At 40.3% G+C, this 27,099-nt stretch overlaps 1 protein-coding gene across 11 annotated transcripts; it reads right to left on the bottom strand.

Annotated features, from left to right (window-relative positions):
• Window positions 1–401: 401 nt before the first annotated feature.
• LOC117089451 (zinc finger protein 484-like) lies at window positions 402–26,753 on the bottom strand. 11 transcript variants are annotated; one of them, XM_033220750.1, is made up of 7 exons: window positions 26,600–26,751; window positions 23,071–23,115; window positions 10,241–10,266; window positions 4,209–4,335; window positions 3,827–3,919; window positions 1,591–1,635; window positions 402–1,491 (listed from the first exon to the last, which is right to left on the bottom strand). In XM_033220750.1, the coding sequence occupies exons 1-7, from the start codon at window positions 26,619–26,621 to the stop codon at window positions 1,469–1,471; spliced, it is 381 nt and encodes a 126-aa protein (XP_033076641.1). In that variant the 5' UTR covers window positions 26,622–26,751; the 3' UTR covers window positions 402–1,468. The 11 variants fall into 11 exon arrangements, 5 of the variants coding, with proteins under 5 accessions (XP_033076641.1, XP_033076622.1, XP_033076658.1 ...); XM_033220731.1 differs by lacking the exons at window positions 402–1,491; window positions 1,591–1,635 and having other exon boundaries at window positions 2,720–3,919; window positions 26,600–26,753; XM_033220767.1 differs by lacking the exons at window positions 402–1,491; window positions 1,591–1,635; window positions 10,241–10,266 and having other exon boundaries at window positions 2,720–3,919; window positions 26,600–26,748.
• Window positions 26,754–27,099: the final 346 nt, after the last annotated feature.

Here is a 27,099-nt window from a genome sequence, read left to right as displayed (position 1 = left end):
GCCTGCCACTATGTCCGGCTAATTTTTTTTTCTTTTTTTGTATTTTTAGTAGAGACGGGGTTTCACCGTGTTAGCCAGGATGGTCTCGATCTCCTGACCTTGTGATCCGCCTGCCTGGGCTTCCCAAAGTGCTGGGATTACAGGCATGAGCCCCCACGCCAAGCCTTTTTTTGTTTTGTTTTTTGAGATGGAGTGTCGTTCTTGTCACCCAGGCTGGAGTGCAGTGGCATCATCTCGGCTCACTGCAACCTCCACCCACTGGGTTCAAGTGATTCTCCTGCCTCAGCCTCCTGAGTAGCTGGTATTACAGGCGCCTGCCACCTCACCTGGCTAATTTTCGCACTTTTAGTAGAGATGGGGTTTCGTCATGTTGGCCATATTGGTCTCAAACTCCTGACCTCAAGTGGTCCACCCACCTTGGCCTCCCAAAGTGCTGGGATTACAGGCATGAACCACTGTGCCCAGCCAAAATACGTGTATTATTTGAATACACAGATAGATAACATAATAATCAAAGGGCTCAATGAAGAGGGAGAATGAAAGAATAACATGGGGTAGAAATGGTTATGGAAAACAGGCACAAATGTGAATTGCAGATAGGAGGCCATATTCTTTCTCTAGCTTACAAACCTACTGAGAGGAGAATCTGTCACATGTTAGATATTAAGTAGTAACTTTAGTTTTGTTCCATGTAGCTATGACAGGATAAACACAGCACACAATGTTTTAAGTAGTGAAATCTATCAGCAGCATCTGAGATGAAATAGTGAAAAAGAAAAAATGGGATTATCACAAATAGGATTAGAATAATTGAGACATGAGAAAATATAGACATGGTTGTAGGTGATATGACTGGGAGGTAAGAAAGAGGCTTTTCTAAATGAGAAAAATAGCTAGAAAAGCAGAATCAATTATCTGAGAGATGGATTAGAGGGAAAAGTAAAAAACTCCAAGATGACATTTTGAATTATCTGAGAAGATAGATTAGAAGGAAAAGTAAAAAACCCAAGAGAAGATGCCAACATTTTGAAAGGCAAGCCACCTGCTTTTGGCATGCTACATTGTATCTTGTCTTCCTTCACACAAACAGCCAGACCCTTATATGCAGACAGTATTGGTCTTTCCCCTGAGTGCTGTATACAACAGGGCCAACGCCTGACTGAGACACACAAATAACAGTTTTAGAGTAAAAGTTGTTCCCATGAACCACTTATCACTCAGAGCTTCTGCTGCAGCAGAGACACATAATCTGAGACACAGATAGGTCTGGGCTGAGACACATGGCCCTGGGCAACTTTAAGGAGGACCCAAAGCCCTTACACCTGCCCCTAAATGTCCATGATAACTCCTAATGTAGGCTAGTTATGTATAGGACAGAGGCAAAGTGCATACTTGCCAGCAGGTAGTATAACCAGTTGGGAAGAGAAGAAAGACCCCTGTGGAGGTGATCATTACCTTGACATCCTGCTCACTGGCCCAGCTGTAAATGACCTGCAAGGAGAAATGGACCCCACCCCAAACTTGGTTCAGATGCCAAGAGTGATGATGAGATACACACAGTAAGAGGGTATAAAAAGGCTCATTACTCACATAATGAGGCTTTCTGGGGACAGCTCCAAGCAGGTCCAGATGGGGCTAGAGTGAGCAAGGAAAGGACTGTCTTAGAGTTTAGAGCGGGGGTGGTGGGGCTAGGCTAACTATTCCCTTATGTAGTTGGAATTTCCCAGCACCAACGGAGGGAATACATGGGCTTTTTTCTCAGTTTATCCAGGTGTGCGGAGAAAAAAAGAGAGAGGGGTGAGGCTTAGAAAATGTCAGCAGTTGAGGCTGGGCGCGGTGGCTCACGCCTGTAATCCCAGCACTTTGGGAGGCCAAGGCGGGCAGATCACGAGGTCAGGAGATCGAGACCATCCTGGCTAACACGGTGAAACCCCGTCTCTACTAAAAAAAACAAAAAATTAGCCAGGCGTGGTGGCGGGCGCCTGTAGTCCCAGCTACTCAGGAGGCTGAGGCAGTAGAATGGCGTAAACCCGGGAGGCGGAGCTTGCAGTGAGCCGAGATTGCACCACTGCACTCCAGGCTGGGCAAAAGAGCGAGACTCTGTATAAAAAAAAAAAAAAAAAAGTCAGCAGTTGCACATCAAAAATGAAGGATACAGAATGAGATGTTCAAAGTATTTTATTAGGAAATACAAATTAAATAATAATTAGAAATTAAAACCCATCACATTAGCCAAATTATTAAAAATTTGGATAACACTAGGTATGGATAGGGATGTGGGAAACCTAATACCCTTGTACAAAGTTCCAGGGACTACAGAGTGACACAGCCAATCTGGAAAACAATGTGCTTATACCTCATCATATTAAATATTAGTATGCCCAATGATAAAGCAAGCCTACTCCTCTTCCTTAAGAAAGTCTCATTTCTGGCCAGGCGCGGTGGCTCACGCCTGTAATCCCAGCACTTTGGGAGGCCGAGGTGGGCGGATCACGAGTTCAGTAGATCGAGACCATCCTGGCGAACACAGTGAAACCCCATCTCTACTAAAAATACAAAAAATTAGCCGGGCGTGGTGGCGGGCACCTGTGGTCCCAGCTACTCAGGAGGCTGAGGCAGGAGAATGGTATGAACCCGGGAGGCGGAGCTTGCAGTGAGCTGAGATTGTGCCACTGCACTCCAGCCTGGGGGTCACAGTAAGACTCCATCTCAGAAAAAAGAAAAAAAAAAGGAAAAAAAAAGAAATTCTCATTTCCAATAAGAATAATTCATGAAGAAACGTATTGCGGTACTGTTTGTAGTAGCTGAAAAACTGGACAAGTAAAATGTGGCATGTATGTGCACTACAGAATGATATGTAGAAATTAGAAAAATGCATTGCAACATGGACCAATTTGAGAAAAAAAAACTGAGTATGATATATAATACAGTACCATTTCTACAAATTAACAATGCCAACAACTCAGATTTTACAAATATCCCACAAATTTAAGGATAAATGGCAAAATATGTCAAATATATTAGAACAGTTGCCTCTTGGAAGGATAAAAATGAGTATGGAGACTGATGATTAAAAAGAATAAATAAAATAAGAGGAGAGCCTTAAACACACTGATGATGATATTGACTAAAAACTAAGGCTATAATTATTAACTTAATCTTCTGTACAGGATATACCTGTACATGAGATTAAAAAAACTTTTTGTAAGATATGAAAATAAATAAATTAGAAAGATCAAGTCAGTGTTGTGTTGCACTAGCCAAGTAGGAATAAAATGTCAGTGGTATCCTCAAAATCAACAGTCAGAGAAGAGGCATGGGGGAGACTTCAGATAAGCCCATCCCTAGATGACAATTCTGAGGCACTTAGGGGAAAGAGACAAAAGGAGAAGAAACAGCAGGAACTAAAGTTGTAATACACAGTAATTTTTTAAGAAGGTAGATCTATTGAGTATTTGAATGCATAAGGAAATGATCTAAGACCCTGATGGAGGTAGAAAGAATAAAACTTTTCTAGGGAAAGACAGAAAAAAGCAAGAAAGCAGGACCCTAGAAAGTAGGGTGTGACATGATCCAAAGAACCAGTAACTGTAGCACATTCCCTCCTAAAAAGCCAAGCAAAGAAGAAGGCATTGATATGAGAAGGGATCTTAAGTGGGGTTAGCATTTAGATATCCAAGGGTCCTTGTCTAATAACTGCTCTATCCAAGCAGTTCTAAAAGTCACATTAATGACACAGCAAAGTTGTGCAAAGTTGTGCACAGCCTCTCCCAGTGCAAATACAGCTGAGTCATACTGTCTGCCATGCTCTTGGTTCCCTTCTCACCTGGACGGCTCTGACCGGAGATCTCACCATCCAGCATACATGGCTCTTCTTGCTCCAAGCTGAAGATGACTTCTGGTTTGGGAACTTGACATCCTGTTAACAGGAGATGACAGAGGACTTGGTTTCAGAGGCCATACAATGAAGCATTCCACTTGTTTTCCAAAAAAGTTCATTGGGAACAGAGGAATATTCACATGACCCAAAAGAGATTATTAAGAACATGGGACAAAATAAGTACAAAACCATTACACACTTTAGATGTCCTGCAGTCTTTAGAAGTCCCACATACCTCAGAAAACACAGACTTCAGCAATTCTACTGAGAAAAAAATATATACTCAATTAGGTGCTGCCTACTACGTACCCAGCAGAGTTGTGCTTACCCACTGAGATCAAGTTGAAATAGTTTTCCAGCATCACTTCTCTGTACAGGCTTTTCTGAGCAAGGTCTAATTGTTGCCACTCATCCCTACTGAAGTCTACAGTTACATCCTTGAATGACACTGATTCCTGTAAAAAACAAACAAACAAACAAACAAAAAAAACCCTTTCAATGTGAAGGATCAAGATTACAGAATGGAAACAAGACAGGACCTTATTTTTTATTTTTTTATTTTTAGAGCAGGTCTAGAGTATCCTTTATTCTACATTTAGCTTAGTTTTACTATTTTTTTAAAATTATACTTTAAGTTCTAGGGTACATGTTCACAACATGCAGGTTTGTTACACATGTATACATGTGACATGTTGGTGTGCTGCACCCATTAACTCGTCATTTACATTAGGTATATCTCCTAATGGTATCCCTCCCCACTCCCCCCACCCCACACAGGCCCCGGTCTATGATGTTCCCCTTCCTATGTCCAAGTGTTCTCATTGTTCAATTCCCACCTATGAGTGAGAACATGCGGTGTTTGGTTTTTTGTCCCTGCAACAGTTTGCTGAAAATGATGGTTTCGAGCTTCATCTATGTCCCTACAAAGGACATGAACTCATCCTTTTTTATGGCTGCAAAGTATTCCATAGTGTATGTGATACAATATACTATAAAGAACTTCTACAACTCAACGACAATGAACAACATAATTTTAAAAATGGGTAAAAAGCTTAAATAGACATTTCTACAAGGAAGATATACAAATAGTCAACAAGCATATGAAAAGATGCTCAACATCATTAATCAGTAGGGAAATGCAAATTAACACTACAAATACTACCTGACACCCATCAGGATGATAAAGAAAATGTCTAAAATTGATTATAGTGATGGTTGTACAACTGAGTGAATATACTAAAAATCAATACATGGTACACTTTAAATGGTAAACTGTGTGGTGTATGAAGGGGAGGGCTCTTTTTTGGCACTGCCATTTCCAGATGGGATGCAGTAGTTTGGCAGTCCAGTGCTTCTTTCAAGAATGAACTGTAAATGCCAGAGGCAATACTTGAAATCATCTGTTTCAAAGCACTGGAAAGCTGCTGAGGTAACAATAAATACAGGGGCTAAGACTGGAGAGGAGAGAATACTGAAGATTGAAGCTGACTTATTCAGTCACTTGGACAGTGGGAGCATTTACCAATTCTGGGTGTGGACAAAAGCTGGATTCTCGTTTTGTCCTGTCTACTGGAGAATGCAGTAGAAGGCTGCAGCTGGTTGACAGAGAAACTAACATAACTCAAACACATGGCCATTTTCCCCTCAGGATATTTACTGAATTCTAGGGTATACAGGGCAGAAGACTAAAACTGTAAGCAAACAGCCTTTGAAGAGCAAAGCAAAAGTCTAGTATCTGTTAAGAAAATAGTTGGGCATCTATCAGGAGGAGGGTCTTTAGAGGACAAAAGGACTCTCAGCTGAAAATTCTCAGTAGCCAAAGTTATCCAGAGGTAAACTGAGTCTTAGCAGAGCTTTAACCCAGCCTTGATTCAACACTGTGCCTGACTGGATGTACGTGTTCTCCCTTCCCTCCTTTTGCTGACATAAGGAAAGATGAATCCTCTGTGGAGAAAGATAACACCATCCAGATCCTGTTCAACTTTTCTTCTTTTTTTTTCTTCTTAGACAGGGTCTTGCTGTGTCATCCAGGCTGGAGTGCAGTGGCACAAACATGGCTCGCTGCAGCCTCGACCTGGGCTCAAGCAATCCTCCTGTCTCAGCCCTGCAAGTATCTGGGACTACAAGCTTATGCTACCAGGCCCAGCTAATTTCTCCATCTTTTGTAGAGATGGGTTTTGCCATGTTGCCCAGGCTGGTCTGGAATTCTTGAGCTCAAGTGATCCGCCCACTTCAGTCTCCCAGGTATGGGCCCTGCCTACAACTTTTTATACACGGTGTTTAAAACAAACAAACAAACAAACAAACAAACAAAAAAAGATAGGACCACATATCCAAAATCAGAGAAGGAAAAAATTCAATAGAAACAGTCACACAGAGAACGGGAATTAGATGAAAAGATGACTATCTTTAGAGAATTGGTTGTTATAATAAAGAATCAAATGGAAATTCAAAAATTGAAAAATCTAATATCTAAAATTAAGAAGTTCTTATACAGGTTTAACAGCAAAATACAGAATTTCTGAAATGGAAGAGAAGTAAATAGAAAATATCCAAACTGAAGCAGAGATTCTCTTTTAAAGAAAAAACCACAGGAGCATTAGGAATATTTGTGACATAGTAAAAAGGTATAACCTATCAGAGTCTGAGAAGTTAAAGAGGAGAGTGCAGGCAAGAAGTAATATTTGAAGAAAGTAATGGCTATGAATGACATCAACCCTTAGGATTCAAGAAGCTCTTCAAATACCTCTTTACAAAACTGCAAATATTGACTATGCAAAACAATAACAGTACTATTCTGGGAGGTTTAAAATATATGCAGAATTTAAATTCATGGAAATAATAATGGAAAAGTGGGAGGCAGCAAATAGAATTAAAATGTTTTAGTATCCTAGCATTATTAAGGAGATAAAATAGTAAGTTCAAGATGGATGTTTTAATATCTAGGGTAACAAATAAATGGTAAAAGAATTATAACAAGTAAACAAAGGAAAAAATTAAAGAGTACAAAATTATGTAATATAAAAAGTCAAGAAAGCAATGAAAAAATAGGTAGTTCAAATAAAAAAGACCGGCGCAGTGGCTCACACCTGTAATCTCAGCACTTTGGGAGGCTGAGGCAGGCGGATCACGAGGTCAGTAGATCAAGACCATCCTGGCTAACACGGTGAAACCCCGTATCTACTAAAAATACAAAAAAATTAGCCGGGCGTGGTGGTGGCGCCTGTAGTCCCAGCTGCTTGGGAGGCTGAGGCAGGAGAATGGTGTGAACCTGGGAGGCGGAGCTTGCAGTGAGCCAAGATTGCACCACTGCACTCCAGCCTGGGCAACAGAGTGAGACTCCATCTCAAAAAAATAAATAAATAAATAAAAACTAAAAAATAAAAACTAATAGTAAGGTATCATATATAAATTCAAGTATATTAGTGATTACATTAAGTGTAAATGCCTTAAACATTCGAGTTAAAAGCAAGGATTGAGACTTCTGGTTCTAAAAAACAAAACAAAACAAAAAAAGAGTGCATTCTACCCCATTCCTCCTGCTAATTACCTAAAATCTAGAAAAATACATAAAGCATCTATCAGAAGACTAACTGGTAGAGAAAAGAAAGTAGAACCTAAGGACTTAAAAAACAACACAGTAGTGAGTTCCCTAGGATTGCTTAGAGGGAGAGAGGGAGCTCCTACATATTGCAAAATGAGCACTAGAGGAGCTTGCAACCTGGAAGAACCAGTGAGCACAGACAAAAAAGGCCTCCCCAAAGCATACATTTTCCAGTCAAATAACTGGAAATAGGGCAGCACTACAGGATGGGCCCTTTTGACTGCACATACCTACAAAGTTCAGAAGTACCCAAGAACACCCTCACTTCTGACACCTACTGCAAGCAGGGGGATTTCCCAGGATCACCCGTACTTCTGACACCAATTCCAAGTCAGGGGTCCCAAGACCACCCTCAGTTTCCATAATTCACTGGAAGAACTCACAGAAATTAGAAAAGCCATTATACTCATGGCTATGGTGTTATACAGTGGGTTTACAATGAAAGGATACAGATCAAAATCAGCCAAGGGAAGATGTGCTTAGCACAGGGTCAAGGAGAGTTCCAGGTGTGAGCTTCCAGTGGTTTTCTCCCAGTGGAGTCATATGGACAGCACTTACTTCTCCCAGCAATGATGGGTGATGATAATATGCATGGAGTATTGCCAACTGGGGAAGTTCACTTGAGTCTTGATGTCCAGAGTTTTTATTGAGACGTGATCATGTGGACATGAATGACTCCCATTGTGGCTGTGTCTCCATCCCCTCCGGAGCTGATATTGCACGGCCAAAGGTACCCCACTATAAACCACATGTTGGCATAGAATATTCAGTGTGGCCCAAAGCTCCCATTGTAATCACACTGTCATTATATACCATCTTGCATGGCCCAAGCAAGACCTGCAAGACATTCCAAAGATTTAGAGGTTACCTCCCAGGAGCTGAGTGCAAAAGCCAAACCTCTCTTTAGGCAAAGTTAATCTTTTACTGCACAACAGTATACTCGAGGTGAAAACTACAAAAGATGCATCCTTTGCCTTCTTCACCAAACAATGTGACTCCAAGATGGTGGGGTGGAGCTCTCTCAACCATCCCAACTGCATTAGCTGAAAGAGAGGTAGCACCCCTCTTGCCTCTCCAGCAGGCATTATATAGACTGTGTTGGCTAACCCTACCCCAAATTAAGTGAATGACAGCAAAGAAGTACCTACCTTCTCCTTCCAATAGAGAGTGGAGGATGGACTATGGAGAAAGTTATAAAAAGGGGTTCTTTAAAGATGTGTATGATGCCCTGGGCACACCTATGAGCAGCCCATGTATAAAATCAATCAGAATCAACATAGAAAAAAGGTTTCAGGGCTGAACTAGGGTAGGGGATACTGTCCAGGTTTCAAATTGCCTTCTGGGTTGCACAAAAATGAGGGAGACCAAAGTAGAACTGCAAAGACTTTCAAAACTTAAGTTGAATTTGAACTACAGCCCATAAAAATAGACCAAGACACGTACTCTAAACCTAAATGTGTTGACAACTGCTAAAACAGAGGATTTAAAGAGAAAACAGAATCTCATAACATGATATTTAGAATGTTCTGAAGAAAGCCAAAATTATTCATCATCTATTCATCATCTTTTTTTTTTTTTTTTTTTTTTTTTTGAGACGGAGTCTCGCTCTGTCGCCCAGGCTGGAGTGCAATGGCCGGATCTCAGCTCACTGCAAGCTCCGCCTCCCGGGTTCACGCCATTCTCCTGCCTCAGCCTCCGGAGTAGCTGGGACTACAGGCGCCCGCCACCGCGCCCGGCTAGTTTTTTGTATTTTTTTAGTAGAGACGGGGTTTCACCGTGTTAGCCAGGATGGTCTCGATCTCCTGACCTCGTGATCCGCCCGTCTCGGCCTCCCAAAGTGCTGGGATTACAGGCTTGAGCCACCGCGCCCGGCCTATTCATCATCTTAAGAACCAAGAAAATCTCAAATCAAACGAGAAAAGAGCATCAACAGATAGCAACACTCAGATGAATCAGATGTTGGAATTATTTGACAAGGATTTAAAGTAGCTAACTAAAAGTGTTGCAATAAGCAGCTGTAAATAGTCTTGAATCAAGTGGAAATATACAAATTCTCAGCAAAGAAATAGAAGGTATGAGGAAGAACAAAATGAAAATTTTAGAACCAAAAAATACAATAAATGAAATTAAAAACCTCACTGGATGATCTCAACAGCAGAATGGAGATTCAAAGAAAAGAATCAGTTACCTCAGTTACCTGTAAGATAGATAAACAGAAATTATCCATATCTGAACAACAGAAAAAATAATGGTGAAATGATTGTTTCATCAATTCCCTTGGGCTGTATTCAGCCTAAGGGACCCAGTGGGACAGTAACAGAACAGCCAACAATCATTTCATCAGTCCTAGAAGGAATGAAAAGTAGGACGGGAGACCGGAAAAAGATTTGAAGAAAGAATAGCTGAAAACCTCCCAAATTTGGTAAAAGGCATAAATGTATAGATTCAAGCAGCTGACCAAATCTCCAAAAGGAAAACCTCAAATAAATCCACATCTAGATACATTGTAAGATTTATAAAATCCAAATTCAAGAATAGAACCTGAAAACAGTCCGAGAGAAATGACACATTACCTGTAGGGAAAGGGCAATTTGAACAAGAGTGAATTTCTCATTAAAAACCACAGATGTCAAAAGGAAGTGGCACCATATTTTTCAAGTGCTGAAGGGAAAGAGCTGTCAAAATTGAATTCAATATCCAGTGAAAATAAAATAGGCTCTGTTTTAATTCTCTTAAACTTAATTCTGAGGAATTACCTGCCATTGGTACTTAAGAAAGACATCTGAAAAAAATAAAAATAAAAAAGGAATTAACTGCCATACATTTATTAAGCATAATGACTTAGATAATTCTTAGGAATTACCTGCCATATCTTTACTAAGCAAGATGTTCAGAACTTTATGTTGTGAACATCTTCACAACTTTACACAATATGCTTCAAGACATCAAAGAACTTACAATTGTCTCAGAGATTGTAAAGGGTATAAGAGATGCGCAAAGTATAGCATGACCCCAAATAGAGAGAAGAAAATTCTACGTGGAGTGTAAGACTAAGTTCTGTAGAGTTGATGAAACTTAAGCTTAGTCTTGGGAGATGACATGTTTAATGCAAGCAGAGTAGGGCAAAGTGATTTTGAGCAAAGGTATAAAGACAGGAAAATACATGATAAATTCAGGGAACTACAAATTAGTCTGCATAATGAGAGGTCTGTATGCAGTGAAGGAAAGGTGTTTATGAGAAAAGATGATTAAATTTGTGTTTAAAACTGCCAAGAAGATGCTGGTGAGGTTGTGGAGAAATAGGAACGCTTTTACACTGTTGGTGGGAATATAAATTAGTTCAACCATTGTGTAAGACAGTGTGGTGATTCCTCAAAGATTTAGAAGTGGAAATACCATTTGACCCAGCAATCCCATTACTGGTTATATACCCAAAGAAATATAAATCATTCCATTATAAAGATAAATGCATGCATATGTTCATTGTGGCACTATTCACAATTGCAAAGACATGGAATCAACCCAAATGCCCATCAATGATAGACTGGATAAAGAAAATGTGGCATATATACATCATGGAATACTATGCAGCTGTAAAAAGGAATGAGATCATGTCCTTTGCAGGGATATGCAGGGAGCTGGAAGCCATTATCCTCAGCAAACTGATGCAGGAACAGAAAACCAAACACTTGATGTTCTCACTTATAAGTGGGAGCTGAACACACGGACACAGGGTGGGGAACAACACTCACTGAGGCCTATCAGGGAAGGGTGGGGGTGGGAGAGCATTAGGGAAAAGAGCTAATGCACGCTGGGCTTCATACCTAGGTGATGGATGAACAGGTGCAGCAAACCGTCATGACACACGTTTACCTGTGCAACAAACCTGCACATGTACCCTAGAGCTTAAAATAAAAAATAAAAAAAAGACTATCAAGAAATGGCATGGAGAATACATTTGAATGAGCAAGAGTGAAAGTCCAGGCAATATTTCATGTGAAAGAATAAAACACCTAAGTTGGGGGGAAAATATGATTTAACAGGAATATAGAAAAAGCAATTGGTGTAGATAGTAATTAGAATTGATAGATGCAGTACGAAAAAGGAGGGACTAAAGTGAAATTCTCAATTATTCGTTGTGTATACTCTGAGATTATGGTGTCATATACTGAAGTAGAGATGGATGAATGGGAAAAGGTTGGAGAAAGGGAACCAGATAAAATCACTTATATTTTGCACATATTGAGATTACAGGGATTAAACATGTAGGCAGGCATGTTTAATCTGTGTAATTAACAGGAAGGAAGTTAGGCAGAGGCCTAGAGTGAAGATAAAGATTTGGAAGTCACCAGTAGATAATTAATAACTAAAATCATCTGAGTAAATAAGACTGCTTGAGAGGACACCTGATAAAGGAGAATGTAAAGAAAAGAATCTGAAAAATTACCAGTATTGAAGAAGAGGTGTCAGCAATAAAAACTGAGAAATCAGACAGAGTCAGGAGAGAGTAACATCTTAGAATGTATGTGGGGATTAGTTGATGGGGTTGAATGCCAAGATGGATGAAAAAAGCAAAGGACAAATACATTTTGGCTTTTGTATTTAGGAGATGTGACAGTGATAGCTAGCTGTCTTCCAACAATCACTCATCCTTTCTTCCCTAATAACAGAACATGAATTCTTAGCTGGATACACGAAGACTCTCTTTTCCCAGCCTACCTTAAATGTAACCAGGAAACTATGCTTTGGCCACAAAGATACAGGTGATACTTCTGAGAAGGCATTTTTTAAAGGAGAAGGTGTGAGTGCCCCTTTCCTCCCCAACCTCCTCATGCTGCTGGCCTGGAACGCTGACTCAGTTAATGCAACCCCAGCCAATCTCGGGAACCATCAAGTAATGTGAGGTTGAAAATCACAAAATGAGAATGACATACAGAACAGAAAAAACCGGTGTATGAGTTTGTGAAGACACCAGGCCATGAATGAATACTTTCAGCCTTCTTTTGCTTGATAGAATAAACTCTGAGGTGCTTAAGCCTGTAATTTTTAGATTTCAGTTATACTAAAATGCATTTTGCCAAACGATACTAATAAAATAGACAGAAACTGTGTTGCGATTACACACTCTTAAGCTTTTAAGCAAAAATTTCAGTACCATGTAAGCAAAAAGACCAGTACTCCAGGGAAATATAATTCATATTTTGAATGACAACCTAAAATACATAAAACAAAAGCTGACAAAATTACATGGAGGAATTGATAAATCTACACACGCAGTGGGAGACTTCCCGACTCCCTCTCCCTACTCTGAGAGATTTTAACCAGATTACATTCATTAATCATTAGATATAGCAACAAAAATTGGGCACGTATAGGAAAATTTCTGCAAGAAAATTGACAAGCCAGTTACAAAGGAGACGAGATCTCATACATAAAACAAATATGCCATAGTCAAAAAATAAGGATTATACAGAATATCTGAACAACACAAATAAGCTTTTTGTGATGTAGATAGAATCACACACACACACACACACACACACACACACACACACACACAGAGAGAACGAGAGAGAGAGAAAGAGCATATTGATCATCATATTAGGGGACCATACATGAATGACAATGTGATAGTACACAAAATGTATAAAGAATATAAACTAAAAAACAGGCTGGGTGCGGTGCCACATGCCTGTAATCCCAGTACTTTGGGAGGCCAAGGCAGGAGGATTGCTTGAGTCCATGAGTTTGAGACCAGACTGAGCAACATAGTGAGACCTTGTCTCTACAAAAAATCAAAACAACAACAAAAAGCATTACCAACTACAGACAACTCAGTTAAAAAAAAGCCAAGGGGGATGAATCAAGCAATTCTTAAAAGAAGTGTACATGACAATAAAATTCTGAAAACCTGTTCAATCACATTAGTAACCAGGGAAGTGCTAATTAAATCCAAAATGAGATGTCAACAAACTACCCAAGATAGCTAAAATTGTAAAGATCGAAAACACCAAGTATTCGTAAAGACACAAAGTATTAAACATATCTGCACACTACTAGTAGGAATACAAAGTGGCATAACAACTTTGCAAAGCTGTATGACATCATATACTAAAGTTGGAGAGGGGCCAGGTGCAGTGGCTCAGTCCTGTAATCCTAGCACTTTAGGAGGCTGAGGGAGGAGGATTGCTTGAGACCAGGAGTTCAAGACCAGCCTGGGCAACATAGCAAGATGCCATTTCTACAAAAAGAAAAAAAAATTAGCCAGGCGTGGTGGCATGCATCTATAGTCCCAGCTACTTGGGAGGCAGGGGTAGCAGGATCACTTGAGCCCTGAAAGTTGAGGCTGTAGTGAGCTGGGATCACACCACTGCACTCCACTCAGCCTGGGTGACAGAGCAAGACTTTGCCTTTGGATAGAAATAACTTCTGAAAGAAATGTTCACAAGAGCATATTTATAATGCATTTTGTATTTCTCAATAGTAAAGGCTTAAAAATAAATGAAAATAAAATTATAATGGTACAGAAACGCATACAGTATACCATCTTCTGTGAAAGAACATAATACTTTTCCTATTTGTTTTTGTCTATATAATGATACTTTGAATACACACTAAAAAAATTAGTTATCCAGATTGAGGATGGGCTGATAGGAAAAGAAAGAGGGAGATTTTTCACTATATACTTATTTTCTTACTTTTAAATCATATGCATGTATTACCTATTCAAAATACCCATCTGACAAAGGTCTAATATCCAGATTCTACAGGGAACTTAAACACATTTACACGAAAAAAACAATCCCATCAAAAAGTGGGTGAAGGATATGAACAGACATTTCTCAAAAGAAGACATTTATGTGGCCAACAATTATATGAAAAAAAGCTCAACATCACTGATCATTAGAGAAATGCAAATCAAAACCACAACAAGATACCACTTCATGCCAGTCAGAATGGCAATTATTAAAAAGTCAGGAAACAACAGATGCTGGTGAGGCTGTGGACAAATAGGAACACTTTTACACTGTTGGTGGGAATGTAAATTAGTTCAACCATTGTGGAAGACAGTGTGGCAATTCCTCAAGGATCTAGAACCAGAAATACCAGTCGACCCAGCAATCCCATGACTGGGTATATACCCAAAGGAATATAAATCATTCTACTAAAAGACACACACACACGTATGTTTATTGCAGCACTATTTACAGTAGCAAAGACATGGAACCAACCCAAATGCCCATCAATGATAGACTGGATTAAGAAAATGTGGTACATATACAACATGGAATACTATGCAGCCATAAAAAGGAATCAGATCACATCCTTTGCAGGTACTTGGATGAAGCTGGAAACCATCATCCTCAGCAAACTAACACAGGAACAGAAATCCAAACACTGAATGTTCTCTTATAAGTGGGAGTTGAACAATGAGAACACACAGACACAGGGCAGGGAACAAGCCACACCAGGGCCTATCGAGGGGTTGGAGGGGAAGAGGAGAGAAAGCATTAGGACAAATAGCTAATGCAAGCAGGCTTCAAACCTAGATGATGGGGGCCGAGTGTGGTGGCTCACACCTGTAATCCCAGCACTTTGGGAGGCCAAGACGGGTGGATCACCTGAGGTCGGGAGTTTGAGACCAGCCTGACCAACACGGAGAAACCCCATCTCTACTAAAAATACAAAATTCGCCAGGCATGGTGGCTCACACCTGTAATCCCATCACTTTGGGAGGCCGAGGCGGGTGGATCACGAGGTCAAAGACCATCCTGGCTAACACGGTGAAACCCTGTCTCCACTAAAAAATACAAAAAATTAGCCAGGCCTGGTGGCGGGTGACTGTAGTCCCAGCTACTCGGGAGGCTGAAGCAGGAGAATCACTTGAACCTGGGAGGCGGAGGTTATGGTGAGCTGAGATCGCGCCATTGCACTCCAGCCTGGGCAACAAGAGCGAAACTCCATCTCAAAAAACAAAGCAAAACAAAACAAAACAACAATAACAAAAAAACAAGCCTAGATGATGGGTTGATGAGTGCAGCAAACCACCATGGCAGCGTATACCTATGTAACAAACCTACAAGTTCTGCACGTGTATCCTGGAACTTAAAGTAAAATTTTAAAAAAAGAAAATATTGCACCCATTAATATTAGAAAGATCATTCAGAACTGAAGAAAAGAGTCCTTGAAATTAAAAATACAATACTAATGAGAAACTCAGTAACCTCAAACTTTCCATGATACTGCACTGAGCACTTCTTCTTGGGCTGATTTTAATCCATGTCCTCTTTTTGCAGTGAACGATAAGCATGAGTATAACGGCTTTCCTGAGTTGTGTAAGTCCTTCTCGTGAATTATTGAAACTGAGGGTGGTCTTGGAGATTCCTGAGCTTGCAGTTTCTGTCATAAGTGAGGGTAGTCTTAGAGACGCCTACATAATTGTACTTGGGCTTGTATCTGGGTGTCAATAGGGCTGTATTCCTTCTGGGGGTTCTAAGGGAATATCAATTTCCTTGATTTTTCTAGCTTCTAGAGGTCACCTGTATTCTTTGGCCTTAAAACAACACAAATTTGTCACTGTTCTGGAGGTCGTATGTCCAAAATAGGTCCTGCTGGGCTGCATTCGTTCTGGAGACTCTGCAGGACAATCCATTTCTATGTCTTACCCAGCTTCTTGAGACTCAAGAGATCTAACATTTGAGAAACACGAGGAGAATTCCTGGCATCGTGTGGAAGGGACAGCCCATGCCAGTAGCTGAGTATCAGATAGAGAGTAACTATGAGCAGGTGGACAACTCCGAGAGGAGTTTCCTTAAAGAGCTGAAATGAACAGCATGTAATCTGGAGCCAACGGCCTGGGTCTTATTTTCCTGGCTTCGTCATTCAGGAGCTGTGTGATCTTGGGCAAATTACTTCTCTGTGTAACAGTTTTCCTCCTCTGTAAAATGAGAATAATGATTATAGATAGATGTCTTTGTTTACAGTTGCTATAAAGGAATACCTGAGCCTGGGTAATTTATAAAGAAAAGAGGTTTATTTGGCCCATGGTTCTGCAGGCTGTGCAAGAAGCCTGGCATCAGCATCTGCATCTGGGGAGGACCTTCCAGCTGCTTCCATTCATGGCCGAAGGGGAAGAGAAGCCGGTGTATGCAGAGATCATATGGCAAGAGAGGAAGAGAGAGAGAGAATGGGAGGTAGCAGGCTCTTCTCAACAACCAACTCTCATGGAACTCATAAGATTGAGAACTCACCACCGCCCCAGAGACAGCATTCATCTATTCATGAGGGATATGTCCCCGTGACTAAAACACTTCCCATTATGCCCTACCTCCTACACTGGGTTCAAATTTCTCTTTTTTATTATTATTTATTTATTTATTTATTTGAGACGGAGTCTCGCTCTGTCACCCAAGCTGGAGTGCAGTGGTGCACTCTCGGCTCACTGCAAGCTCCGCCTCCCCGGTTCATGCCATTCTTCTGCCTCAGCCTCCCGAGTAGCTGGGACTACAGGCACCACCACCACGCCCGGCTAATTTTTTTTTTTGTATTTTTAGTAGAGACGAGGTTTCACCATGTTAGCCAGAATGATCTTGATCTCCTCACCTTGTGATCTGTCCGCCTCAGCCTCCCAAAGTGCTGGGATTACAGGCGTGAGCCACTGTGCCCGGCCCTCTTTTATTTTTAAAATTTCTTTTTATTTATTTATTTTTGTAAGAGACAGGGTCTCACCATATTACCTAGGCTGATCTCAAACTCCTGGCCTCAAGTGATCCTCCTATCTTGGCTTCCTGAGTAGCTGGGATTACACATAAGCCACCATCTAGGGATCAAATTTCAGCATGAGATTTGGAGAGGATAAATATCCAAACCATAGTAATAACTCATAGGGTTTGTGACTGAATTAGTTAATAGAGAATGCTTATAGTGCCTAGCATATAGTAAGCACTGTATTAATGTTTATATTACTGTTATTATTTAACATATTGTAATATATTGAGAAGGTATATACATGGGAAGACTAGAGATGAATTAGTGATATGTATAATATATATTGTATATGTATGTATGGAAAACAAAACAAATAATTAAGCCAGAGACTTATAATTTCAGGTAAAACAAAAAGCACTCCATAAAAAGTAAATGGCTCACTTGTGAATATTGTTAAAATCCTCATCATAATAAAATGCAACCTATTGATTTACCCCAAATTATGATATACCCATATTAGGCTAGGCGCGGTGGCTCACACCTACAATTCCAGCACTTTGGGAGGCTAAGGTGGGCGGATCGCTTGAGCCCAGGAGTTCAAGACCAGCCTGGGCAACATGGTGAAGCCCCATCTCTACTAAATAATAAATAAATGAATAAATAAATAAATAAATACATAAAATACCCATATTAGAAGGAGGGTACATGAGAAATATGTACGTGAGTGTCAAGGGCCTGAGTGTCTGAAAGAAAGCTAATTCCTTATTTCCATTGTGTTGTCTGTAGATAACTGCTTAAAACTGAAAGCCTAGAAATACCAATACAAACATGTTATTTAGACATATGAAAGTAAACAGCAAAAGATAGTAAACTGAGTTCAAAGTGATTACCTTTGAGAAGCTGAAATTTGAGGGTGAAGAGAGCAGATGACAACTGTTTTATTCTAAGAAACCACAAAGAACAATCTGACTAAGTAAATATAGGTAAAATGTTCATGACATTCAAAATGAAATACTTATTTTTAAAAGTTCAAATGCAAAGGACAAACAGGCAGTTATAACTGAACAAAACGCATAAGACTCTGCTTCATATATGAAGTCCTCTGTTCAAAATCAATAAACTGGATTCCACCCCTGGAAAGATACAGCAGATGCACTTGTCTCCACTCAGCCTGTTAAGTTCATTCATCTGCAAACCATAGACATTATCCATCAAACTAACATACAGAGACTCTGAAAGGTAAAGAAAAACAGGCACCCAGGCTAAGGGCCTCAGGAACCAGGGAGCTAAACAGGCATGAGCTCTCTGTGTCTTTCGGCCTCACATAGATAGCCCTGACCAGGTGGTTCGAAAAACCTGCAATCCAGAAACACTAACAAGTGCATACAAAAAGGCCTGGAAAAGTGCTCTCTCTCGCTACAAGACCAGGAAGGGGCAACAGAGAAAAAAAACTTTTAGACAAAACCTACTCCAGGCAAATACCACAGATAATAAAACAACACAAAACGGTGGACTTGATGCATCTCTCATCAGCAAAGACTCAGTGGTTAGCTTAGGCTCCTGCATTTGCCTGGCTGTCTGGGGATGCCCCTCCACTACTATGGGGTCATATGAGAAAAAGCCACTGGGGAGCTGGGACTTTCATCCCTGCACAGTGGTAATGGGTAGCTTTCCTTCCATGCCCGTGGGAGCCACATCAGGGCTGGACTTCCGTTCCTACCTCGCAGTCATGCGACAGTCTTCCCATCACCACAGGTATGGTGTGAGAGGAGGCCAAATGAAAATCCAAGACCTTCATCCCTCGGAGAGGTAATGAGGCCCCATCCAACCTAACAATATCAGAGAAGACAGCATGAAGAGCAGAAACAAGGTACCCTCTCCTGTCAGACAGGTGATGTCACCAGAGGTCTCCTGGGGAGCCTGAACTGCCAACCCCACCTAGCAGTAAGGAGGTGTCTCTCTCCCCACAGACTGTCAACAGAGTTCAAGTAGGGAACTTGAACAAGTAGGAATTCACGTCCACCTGGCGGTAGTACAGCAAGCCCTACCAATTCCCACACTGGCCCAGAGGATGCCTGCTAAAAAAGAGGACTCAAATAAGATCTAGAGTCTAAGGTTTCCACCATACGTTACAAAATCATTTGAATAACCAAGAACCAGGAAACCTCAACTTGAAAAAGGAAACGACCAATCAACAGATACTAAAACTGAAGTGATGCATGTATCAGAATTATTTCATAAGGATTTTAAAGCAGTCCTCATAAAAATGTTTTAATAAGCATATGAACACACTTGAAACAATAAAAAAATTTCAACAAAGAAATAGAGAAGAGAGGAAGAAACCAAAGATTTTAGAACTAAAAAATAACCAATATTAAAAACTCAATAGATGGGCTCAAAAGAATGGAGACAATAGAAGAAATATTCTGAGTGCCTGAAAATAAAATAAAAATGATCTAATCTAAATAATGAAGAGAAAACAGACTGAGAAAAAAATGCACAGAACCTCAGAGACATGTGGGACAGTAACAAAAAAATCTAACATTTGTGTCATTGGAGTTCCAGAAAAGAAAAAGAAGAGAAAGGAATGGGGGCTGAATGGGGGCTAAACAAGTATTTGAAGAAATAATGAATGAAAATTTCTGAAACTTCTCAAAAGATATACACTTACAGATAGAAGCTGAGCAAATCCCAAAAGGGAAAAAAACAAAGAAATTCACACTAAGAAAGAATTATAGTCAAACTTCTGAAAACTACAGAGAAAGAAAGAATGCGGAAAGCGTTCAGAGAGAAACTACACGTTACCCATAGGAGAAAAACAATTTGAATGACAGTGTGTGATACTAAGAACGATGGCTCCGCAAAGATGGTCACATCCTAATTCCCAGAAATGGTGAATATGTGGGGTTACATGGCAAAAGGGAAGTCAGGTTTCAGATCAAATCTAGATGGCTAAATCGGCTGTCCTTAAAACAGGGAGATTAATTATCTTGGATTATCTGGGTGGGCTGAATATAATCACAAATTTGCTTAAAAGGTAAAGCAGGAGGGCCAGGCGAGGGGGCTCACACCTGTAATTCCAACACTTTGGGAGGCTGAGGCGGGCGGATCACCTGAGGTCGGGAGTGTGAGACCAGCCTGACCAACATCGAGAAACCCCGTCTCTACTAAAACATACAAAATTAGCAGGGCGTGGTGACACATGCCTGTAATCCCAGCTACTTGGAAGGCTGAGGCAGGAGAATCGCTCGAACCCGGAAGGCAGAGGTTGTGGTGAGCCAAGATCGCGCCACTGCACTCCAGCCTGGGCAACAAGAGCAAATCTCCGCCTAAAAAATAAAAAAGTAAAAACAAACAAACAAACAAAAAAAAAAACAGTTAAAGCAGAGGCAATAAAACAGAGTCAGAGAAAGATGTGACTACAAAAGAGCGGTCAGAGAGATACAACGTTGATGACGTTGAAGTTGGAGGAAAGGACAGCAAACTGAAATGTGGCACCCACTAGAAGCTAGACAAGTCGCAGAAAACAGAAACAGATTCTTTCTTACAGCCTGTAGAAAGGAATACTGCCCTTTTGACACCTTGATTTTAGTTCAGTAAGACCCATGTTGGCCTTCTAAAATACAGAACTGTATGTTAAAAAAAAAAGAGTTATTTTAAGCAACTAAATTTTTGATAACTTATTTCAGCAGCAATAGAAAATTAACATGCAGTTTTAACTAATATCTCATCAGAAACTCTGGAGGCTAGAAGGAAGTAGCACATTTTTCAAGTGCTAAAAAAAAAAGAACTATCAACTTAGAATTTTGCATCAGGCAAAAATATCCTTCAGGAGAACGTGGAAATCAAGACATTCTCAGTCCTCCAAAAATTTATACGTTTAGGCTCTAACTCCTAATGTAACTGTATTTGGAGATAGGGCTTTTAAGAGGTAATTACGGTTAAATGAGGGAGGGGTCCTAATCTGATAAGACAGGTGGCCTTATAGAGAGACATTCTCTCTCCATAGGCAGGCAGGCAGGTGGTCACTAGGGAATGGCCTGTAAGCACATAGTGAGAATCTGGTTTTCGTCTACAAGCCAGGAAAAGAGCCCTCAGCAGAACCTGACCATGCTCGCACCAAGATCTTTGAGTTCCAGCCTCCCTGTGAGAAAATAAATTGTTGTTGTTTAGTCCACCCAGTCTATGGTACTTTGTTATGGCAGCCTGAGCTAAGACGACTACCAACCACTCTGCACACATCAATTTGACAACTTAGATAAAAGGGACCAGTTCCTGAAAACACACAAACTACCACAACCCTCTCAATATTAAGTAGACAACATGAATAGCCCTGTAACTCTTAAAGAAACTGAGTTTGTAATCTTAAAACTTCCAAAAAAGAAATCTCTAGACCCAGACAGTTTCTCTGGAGAATTCTACCAAATATTTGAAGAATTAACATAATTAACATCAATTCTACACAGTTTTTTCCAGAAAAAACTGAGAAGAGAAGGGAATACTTCCCAGTTTATTGTGTGAGGCTATGATTTCCCTGACACGAAAACTGGACAAAGTATAGAAAAAGAAAACACAAACTATACACAATCTCTGGCAGAATAATCAATATAAAGGAACACATTCCAACTTATTTTATGAGGCCAGGGTTATCCTGATACCTAAGCCAGAAATAGTAACAAAAGAAAAAAAAAAAGAGAGAGAGACAGAAAGAAAAAAAAGTGATACCCTTCATAAATATGATACAAAAACCCTTAACAAAATATTAGCAAAATATTAGCAAATACAAATAATTTAAAAAGTATATACCACAACTAAGTGGAGTTTATTCCACAGATACAAGGCTGGTTCAATATTAAAAAATCAGTTAGTGTAATCTACCATACCAACAGACTCAAGAAGTAAAATCACATTATCATGTCAATTGGTACAGAAACAGCACTGAACAAAATTCAACTCCCATTCATGATAAAACCTCAAGTTTGTTTCAGAAAGTGGTCCTTGGACAAGGAGGATTGATGTTCTGTGGAAATGCGTGAGAAATAAAAATTCTCATATCCCATCCCATAGCTACTAAATCAGAATCTGAATTCAAATGCAAATGCAAGTACAGTGTCAGAAGCACTGTTCTATAAGAGAGCAACAGAAAAACTGTTAGTGCACTTCCCTTCCCTTGCCTTTCCCTTCCCTTTCTCTTAGACAGAGTTTCGCTTCTGTCACCCAGGCTCGAGTGCAATGGTGCAATCTTGGCTCACTGCAACCTCCGCCTCCTGGGTTAAAGCAATTCTCCTGCCTCAGCCTCCTGGGTAGCTGGGATTACAGGCGCCCACCACGACACCTGACTACTTTTTGTATTTTTAGTGGAGATGAGGTTTCACCATATTGGCCAGGTTGGTCTGGAACTCCTGACCTCAGGTGATCCACCCACCTCGACCTCCCAAAGTGCTGGGATTACAGGTATGAGCCACTGCGCCCGGCCTGTTAGTGCACTTTCGGTAGGGTTGCTGTTGAAAACTGTTCTGTCATTAACCATCCAAAGATCTATCAAAACATTTCTCAAACATCAAGAACCATGAAATCTTTACCACAGATGAAATAAATTACTATTTAATTTTATTAATATAAACCATGTATCCAGTTTCCTTTATTGCCATGTCTTTCAGGAAGATCAGAGACAATTTAACAGTTCAAAGTTCATAACTGTGTAAGACCATATATTCTAAACTTGACTTGGGGTTGACAGTCTCTTCTTCATTTTCTCTGATCTTAGTTTTTATTATCTAGTCTTGTCATCTTACTATAGGGATTGTTAGATGTCTCCTAAAATCCACTAAAAGTAAAAGAAAGCAACAAATAAACAGATGAACAAATAAGAACTCACCAGGGTCTTGGTCATTTTTGGTTCTTCGGACAAAGGGGCAGAGATCTGAGAAAACAGATGGATAGAGGTATGAGAGATGAGAGAAAACAGATGAGAGAAGGAAGTGTGCCAGTGTCACACATGGACACATACATCATTTAGTGCCCATGCACCTTACTCAAAAATTTATTTCTGGAGCTACAACATTAAAATATCATCCCATCCCATATTGTACAAAGATTTAAGTGCAAACATTTTACCATAACATGGTTAATAAAAAAGAAAGGTTAGAAACATTTAGATATCCAATAATTGTGGAGTGCTTAAATACTTTATAAAATATCCAAAGGACATACTGTTCTATTACATCATTATACTATCTGACTTCACAGGCCCTTCAAGTTATCATCAACCCTGGTACCTAACTCCTCACTACTACTCTTCAATCTGCTCTAAGTGTCAATTGGTGCCCAGAGAGTACTCCCAGAAGCCATTACTGAAACCTCAGATTCACTGATTCCCATGCCTTGTTGCCCATGAGCCCTGCATCACTCATCCTACAATTCCTGATCAGAGTCTTCAATTCCTCTACCGTAATTGTTCTGGCTCTCTACCAATCAATCCCATGTCCGCATGACTGACCTCTATGCCTGTATGACTACCCACCGCGCATCTCCATCAGCCATCCCAAGAGTGCCAATCCCAGGCACACCTGTACTTGCACTGGGGCCTTAGCACACAAACACATCTCCCTCTGCTGACACAACTGGGCTATAAACTCCTCCACATAACCAATAGGAACTCAGTGAACAAATCTGGCACAATTCTTGAATGTATAGAATAAATTTATAAATAGAAAACACTTCTAAGACTATTTACAGAGGATGAATTAAGGAAATAAGAAAACTCTTCATCTGCAGTAGTGAAAGCTAAATGTTGTCGGAAATAGCATCTAAAATACCACTCCTCTGTCAGGGCCAGAGAGACATTTTCAGAAAGAAAAGCACTTGCAGAGTATCTCTGTGTTTGAGAGAAGTACTGAAAGAAGTAATCCAAATAAATGTAAATTGAATCACACAAGAAATGTTGAATAGGAAACGACTGTTCAGCAATAATTATTGCAAAAGGTATATAATTATAAAAAAGGACAATGTGACAATGTGATAAAGAGGCCACTAAAGAGAAAATTAATAATACCCTACGATAAAACATTCCTAATAATCTCAGGAAAAAATGGAAAAAATGGGGTGCAGAATGGAAACAATGAGCAGAAATTTAATCAATCCAATGAAAATATTATATAAAGAAAAGGGGCCGGGCGCGGTGGCTCAAGCCTGTAATCCCAGCACTTTGGGAGGCCGAGACGGGCGGATCACGAGATCAGGAGATCGAGACCATCCTGGCTAACACTGTGAAACCCCGTCTCTACTAAAAAAATACAAAAAACTAGCCGGGCGAGGTGGCGGGCGCCTGTAGTCCCAGCTACTCGGGCGGCTGAGGCAGGAGAATGGCGTGAACCCGGGAGGCGGAGCTTGCAGTGAGCTGAGATCCGGCCACTGCACTCCAGCCCGGGCGACAGAGCGAGACTCCGTCTCAAAAAAAAAAAAAAAAAAAAAAAAAAAAGAAAAGGGAGAATAAAGGAGTTAAACAGTAAACATCAAATGGAAGGCATAAAGTCAGATAAATCATTATTACACTAAACTGAGAGGTAAAATTCTACCAACAGAGACTATAAGTTGGATTTGAAAAAAACAAAAGATATCTATTGTAAACAAATGGGTAATCTGACACAGAGACAAATATGGATATAAAATAAAGCTCCAGGAAAAGACACATCATCCAAATGCAATAAAAGTAAAAATAGGTGTGGCAATGTAACTATCAAAGTGGAATTTGATGTTAAAGTGTTTTTCTTTTTTCTTTTTGGTTGAAAAAAGGGATCCTATAATAATACCATTTAATACATGAAAAAGGATAAAAAATGCATTAACCATTAGGTGTACGTATGCCCATCCTTCAGACACACAAATAAAATTAGCAAAAAAGCACATATAACTGCAAAGTGAACTATTAAAGTAAGAGATTCTTACTGTATCTCTTCCAGAATATGAAACAAGTAGATCAAAATTAGGAAAAATAAAGATTTGAAAAATACCAACAGGCAAGACTTAATTAGAGAGAATTTTGTCCATACAACAAAATATAATTTTTCTCTTATATCTGTTGAAAAAAGTTCGTTGAGTAACTTGGCTTCAAGGAAAATCTTGATAAACTGTTAAAAGTTGAGACTTGATAGTCTGCATTTTCTGACAATAGAATAAAATAAAAAACAGCCAAAACTTTAATAATTGGGGAATGAAGAAACGTTAATAATTTGGGAATAACTTTAATAATATAAAACTTTAATAATTTGGGAATGAAGAAACTCTCCTAAATAACTAAGGATCAAAGGGAAACATCAAGATGAATTTATACATTTCTTTTTTGTTCTTTTCTCTTTTTTTTTTTTGAGACGCAGTCTTGCTCTGTCACCCAGGCTGGAGCGCAGTGGCCGAATCTCAGCTCACTGCAACCTCCGCCTCCCGGGTTCACGCCATTCTCCTGCCTCAGCCTCCCGAGTAGCTGGGACTACAGGCGCCCGCCACCTCGCCCGGCTAATTTTTTGTATTTTTAATAGAGACGGGGTTTCACTGTGTTCGCCAGGATGGTCTCGATCTCCTGACCTCGTGATCCGCCCGTCTCGGCCTCCCAAAGTGCTGGGATTACAGGCTTGAGCCACCGCGCCCGGCCTATACATTTCATAGATAAAGATGTAGTTAAAGAAACTTTACTACCCTAAATGTATCCAGCATAAAACTTAATAAAATAAGGAAAAGAACAACAAATTACATCAAAAAGTGGGAAACAAAGTACGTAAAAAAAAAAGAAAAAGAAAAAATTTCAATAAAAGAGTAGGGAGTATTTTATTGGACATTTCAAAATGTCCAGTAAAACAGACCTTTCAGACGCTTGATTCTTTTTAAATAAGGAAAGAATGAATCATATATAAATAAAATAACCGTAATGATAAAGGAGCTACTAGTCTTGGATATGAAACAGAACAAAATGGAAATGGAAACATGCAATTCTATGTAACATATTCTTTAAATCTTTAGCAAAATACATCATGATAATGAAACAGAAACGAAACAGATCAGTACGTATAAAAGAGAGGAAACTAAGATGTGCATCATTCACTCCTCAGATCCCTCTTTAGTTCCCAGTCATCCTCCCCAACAACCCCACAGTCCGCCCTCACTCTGCCCTCAGATCCACCACCAGAGACCCCCAGTCCGTCCTCACTGCGCCTGCAGATCCACCACCAGAGACCCCTCAGTGCCCTCTCACTCCTCCCTCAGCTCCACCATCAGAGATCGCTCGGACTTCCACTATTCCATCCATTGACCGTCCGTCCCCATCACTGACCGGAGGGCTCACGACAGACATCAGAGATTCTTCTTGCTCAGTCCACAGATGCTGCCATCCCTCTATTCACCTGCCCCTCACCCACGTTCTCTCAGGACAGTGGTCATTTGCTTCGGGCGGTGACTATAGTCGCAAGAACCAGAACAGGATCCACTTCCTTTTTCTCAATGCCTCCCAGGCCCAGAGGTACTTCTTACAGCGCTGCCTGGGTGTGCGCATGCTCAGCAGTCTTCGTGGCCGAAGGTTGCCAGTAGTCAACATGGCGCTTTGCCAAACAGGCTCCCGTTTCAGTGGCTTAGGCTGGGCGCCAGTATGGCGGCGCCCATGTAGACACTCTGACCTGTGTGCGGCCATGTTGCGGTGATGTAGAGACTGAGGGGCTGAGGGTTGTCCAGAGGGAAGGAAGCAAGAGAGGTGTGTCCCATCATACTAAGCCAGGACACAATCAAAGCCTGTCACCTCAGGTTACAGTCTTTCTCCAGTGCTTCTGTGGACACAACAACAGTGTTAACCAACAGGAACTAATCAGCATTTATGTAATACCACAAACGCAGAGGAATACACATTTTTTTTTTCATGTCCATG

This window comes from Trachypithecus francoisi, unplaced genomic scaffold, assembly GCF_009764315.1.
Source record: "Trachypithecus francoisi isolate TF-2019V2 unplaced genomic scaffold, Tfra_2.0 Contig00844, whole genome shotgun sequence".
NCBI lineage: Eukaryota > Metazoa > Chordata > Mammalia > Primates > Cercopithecidae > Trachypithecus > Trachypithecus francoisi.
The sequence above is the reverse complement of the archived record's forward strand: the minus strand, read 5'-3'. Positions and strand labels throughout refer to the sequence as shown.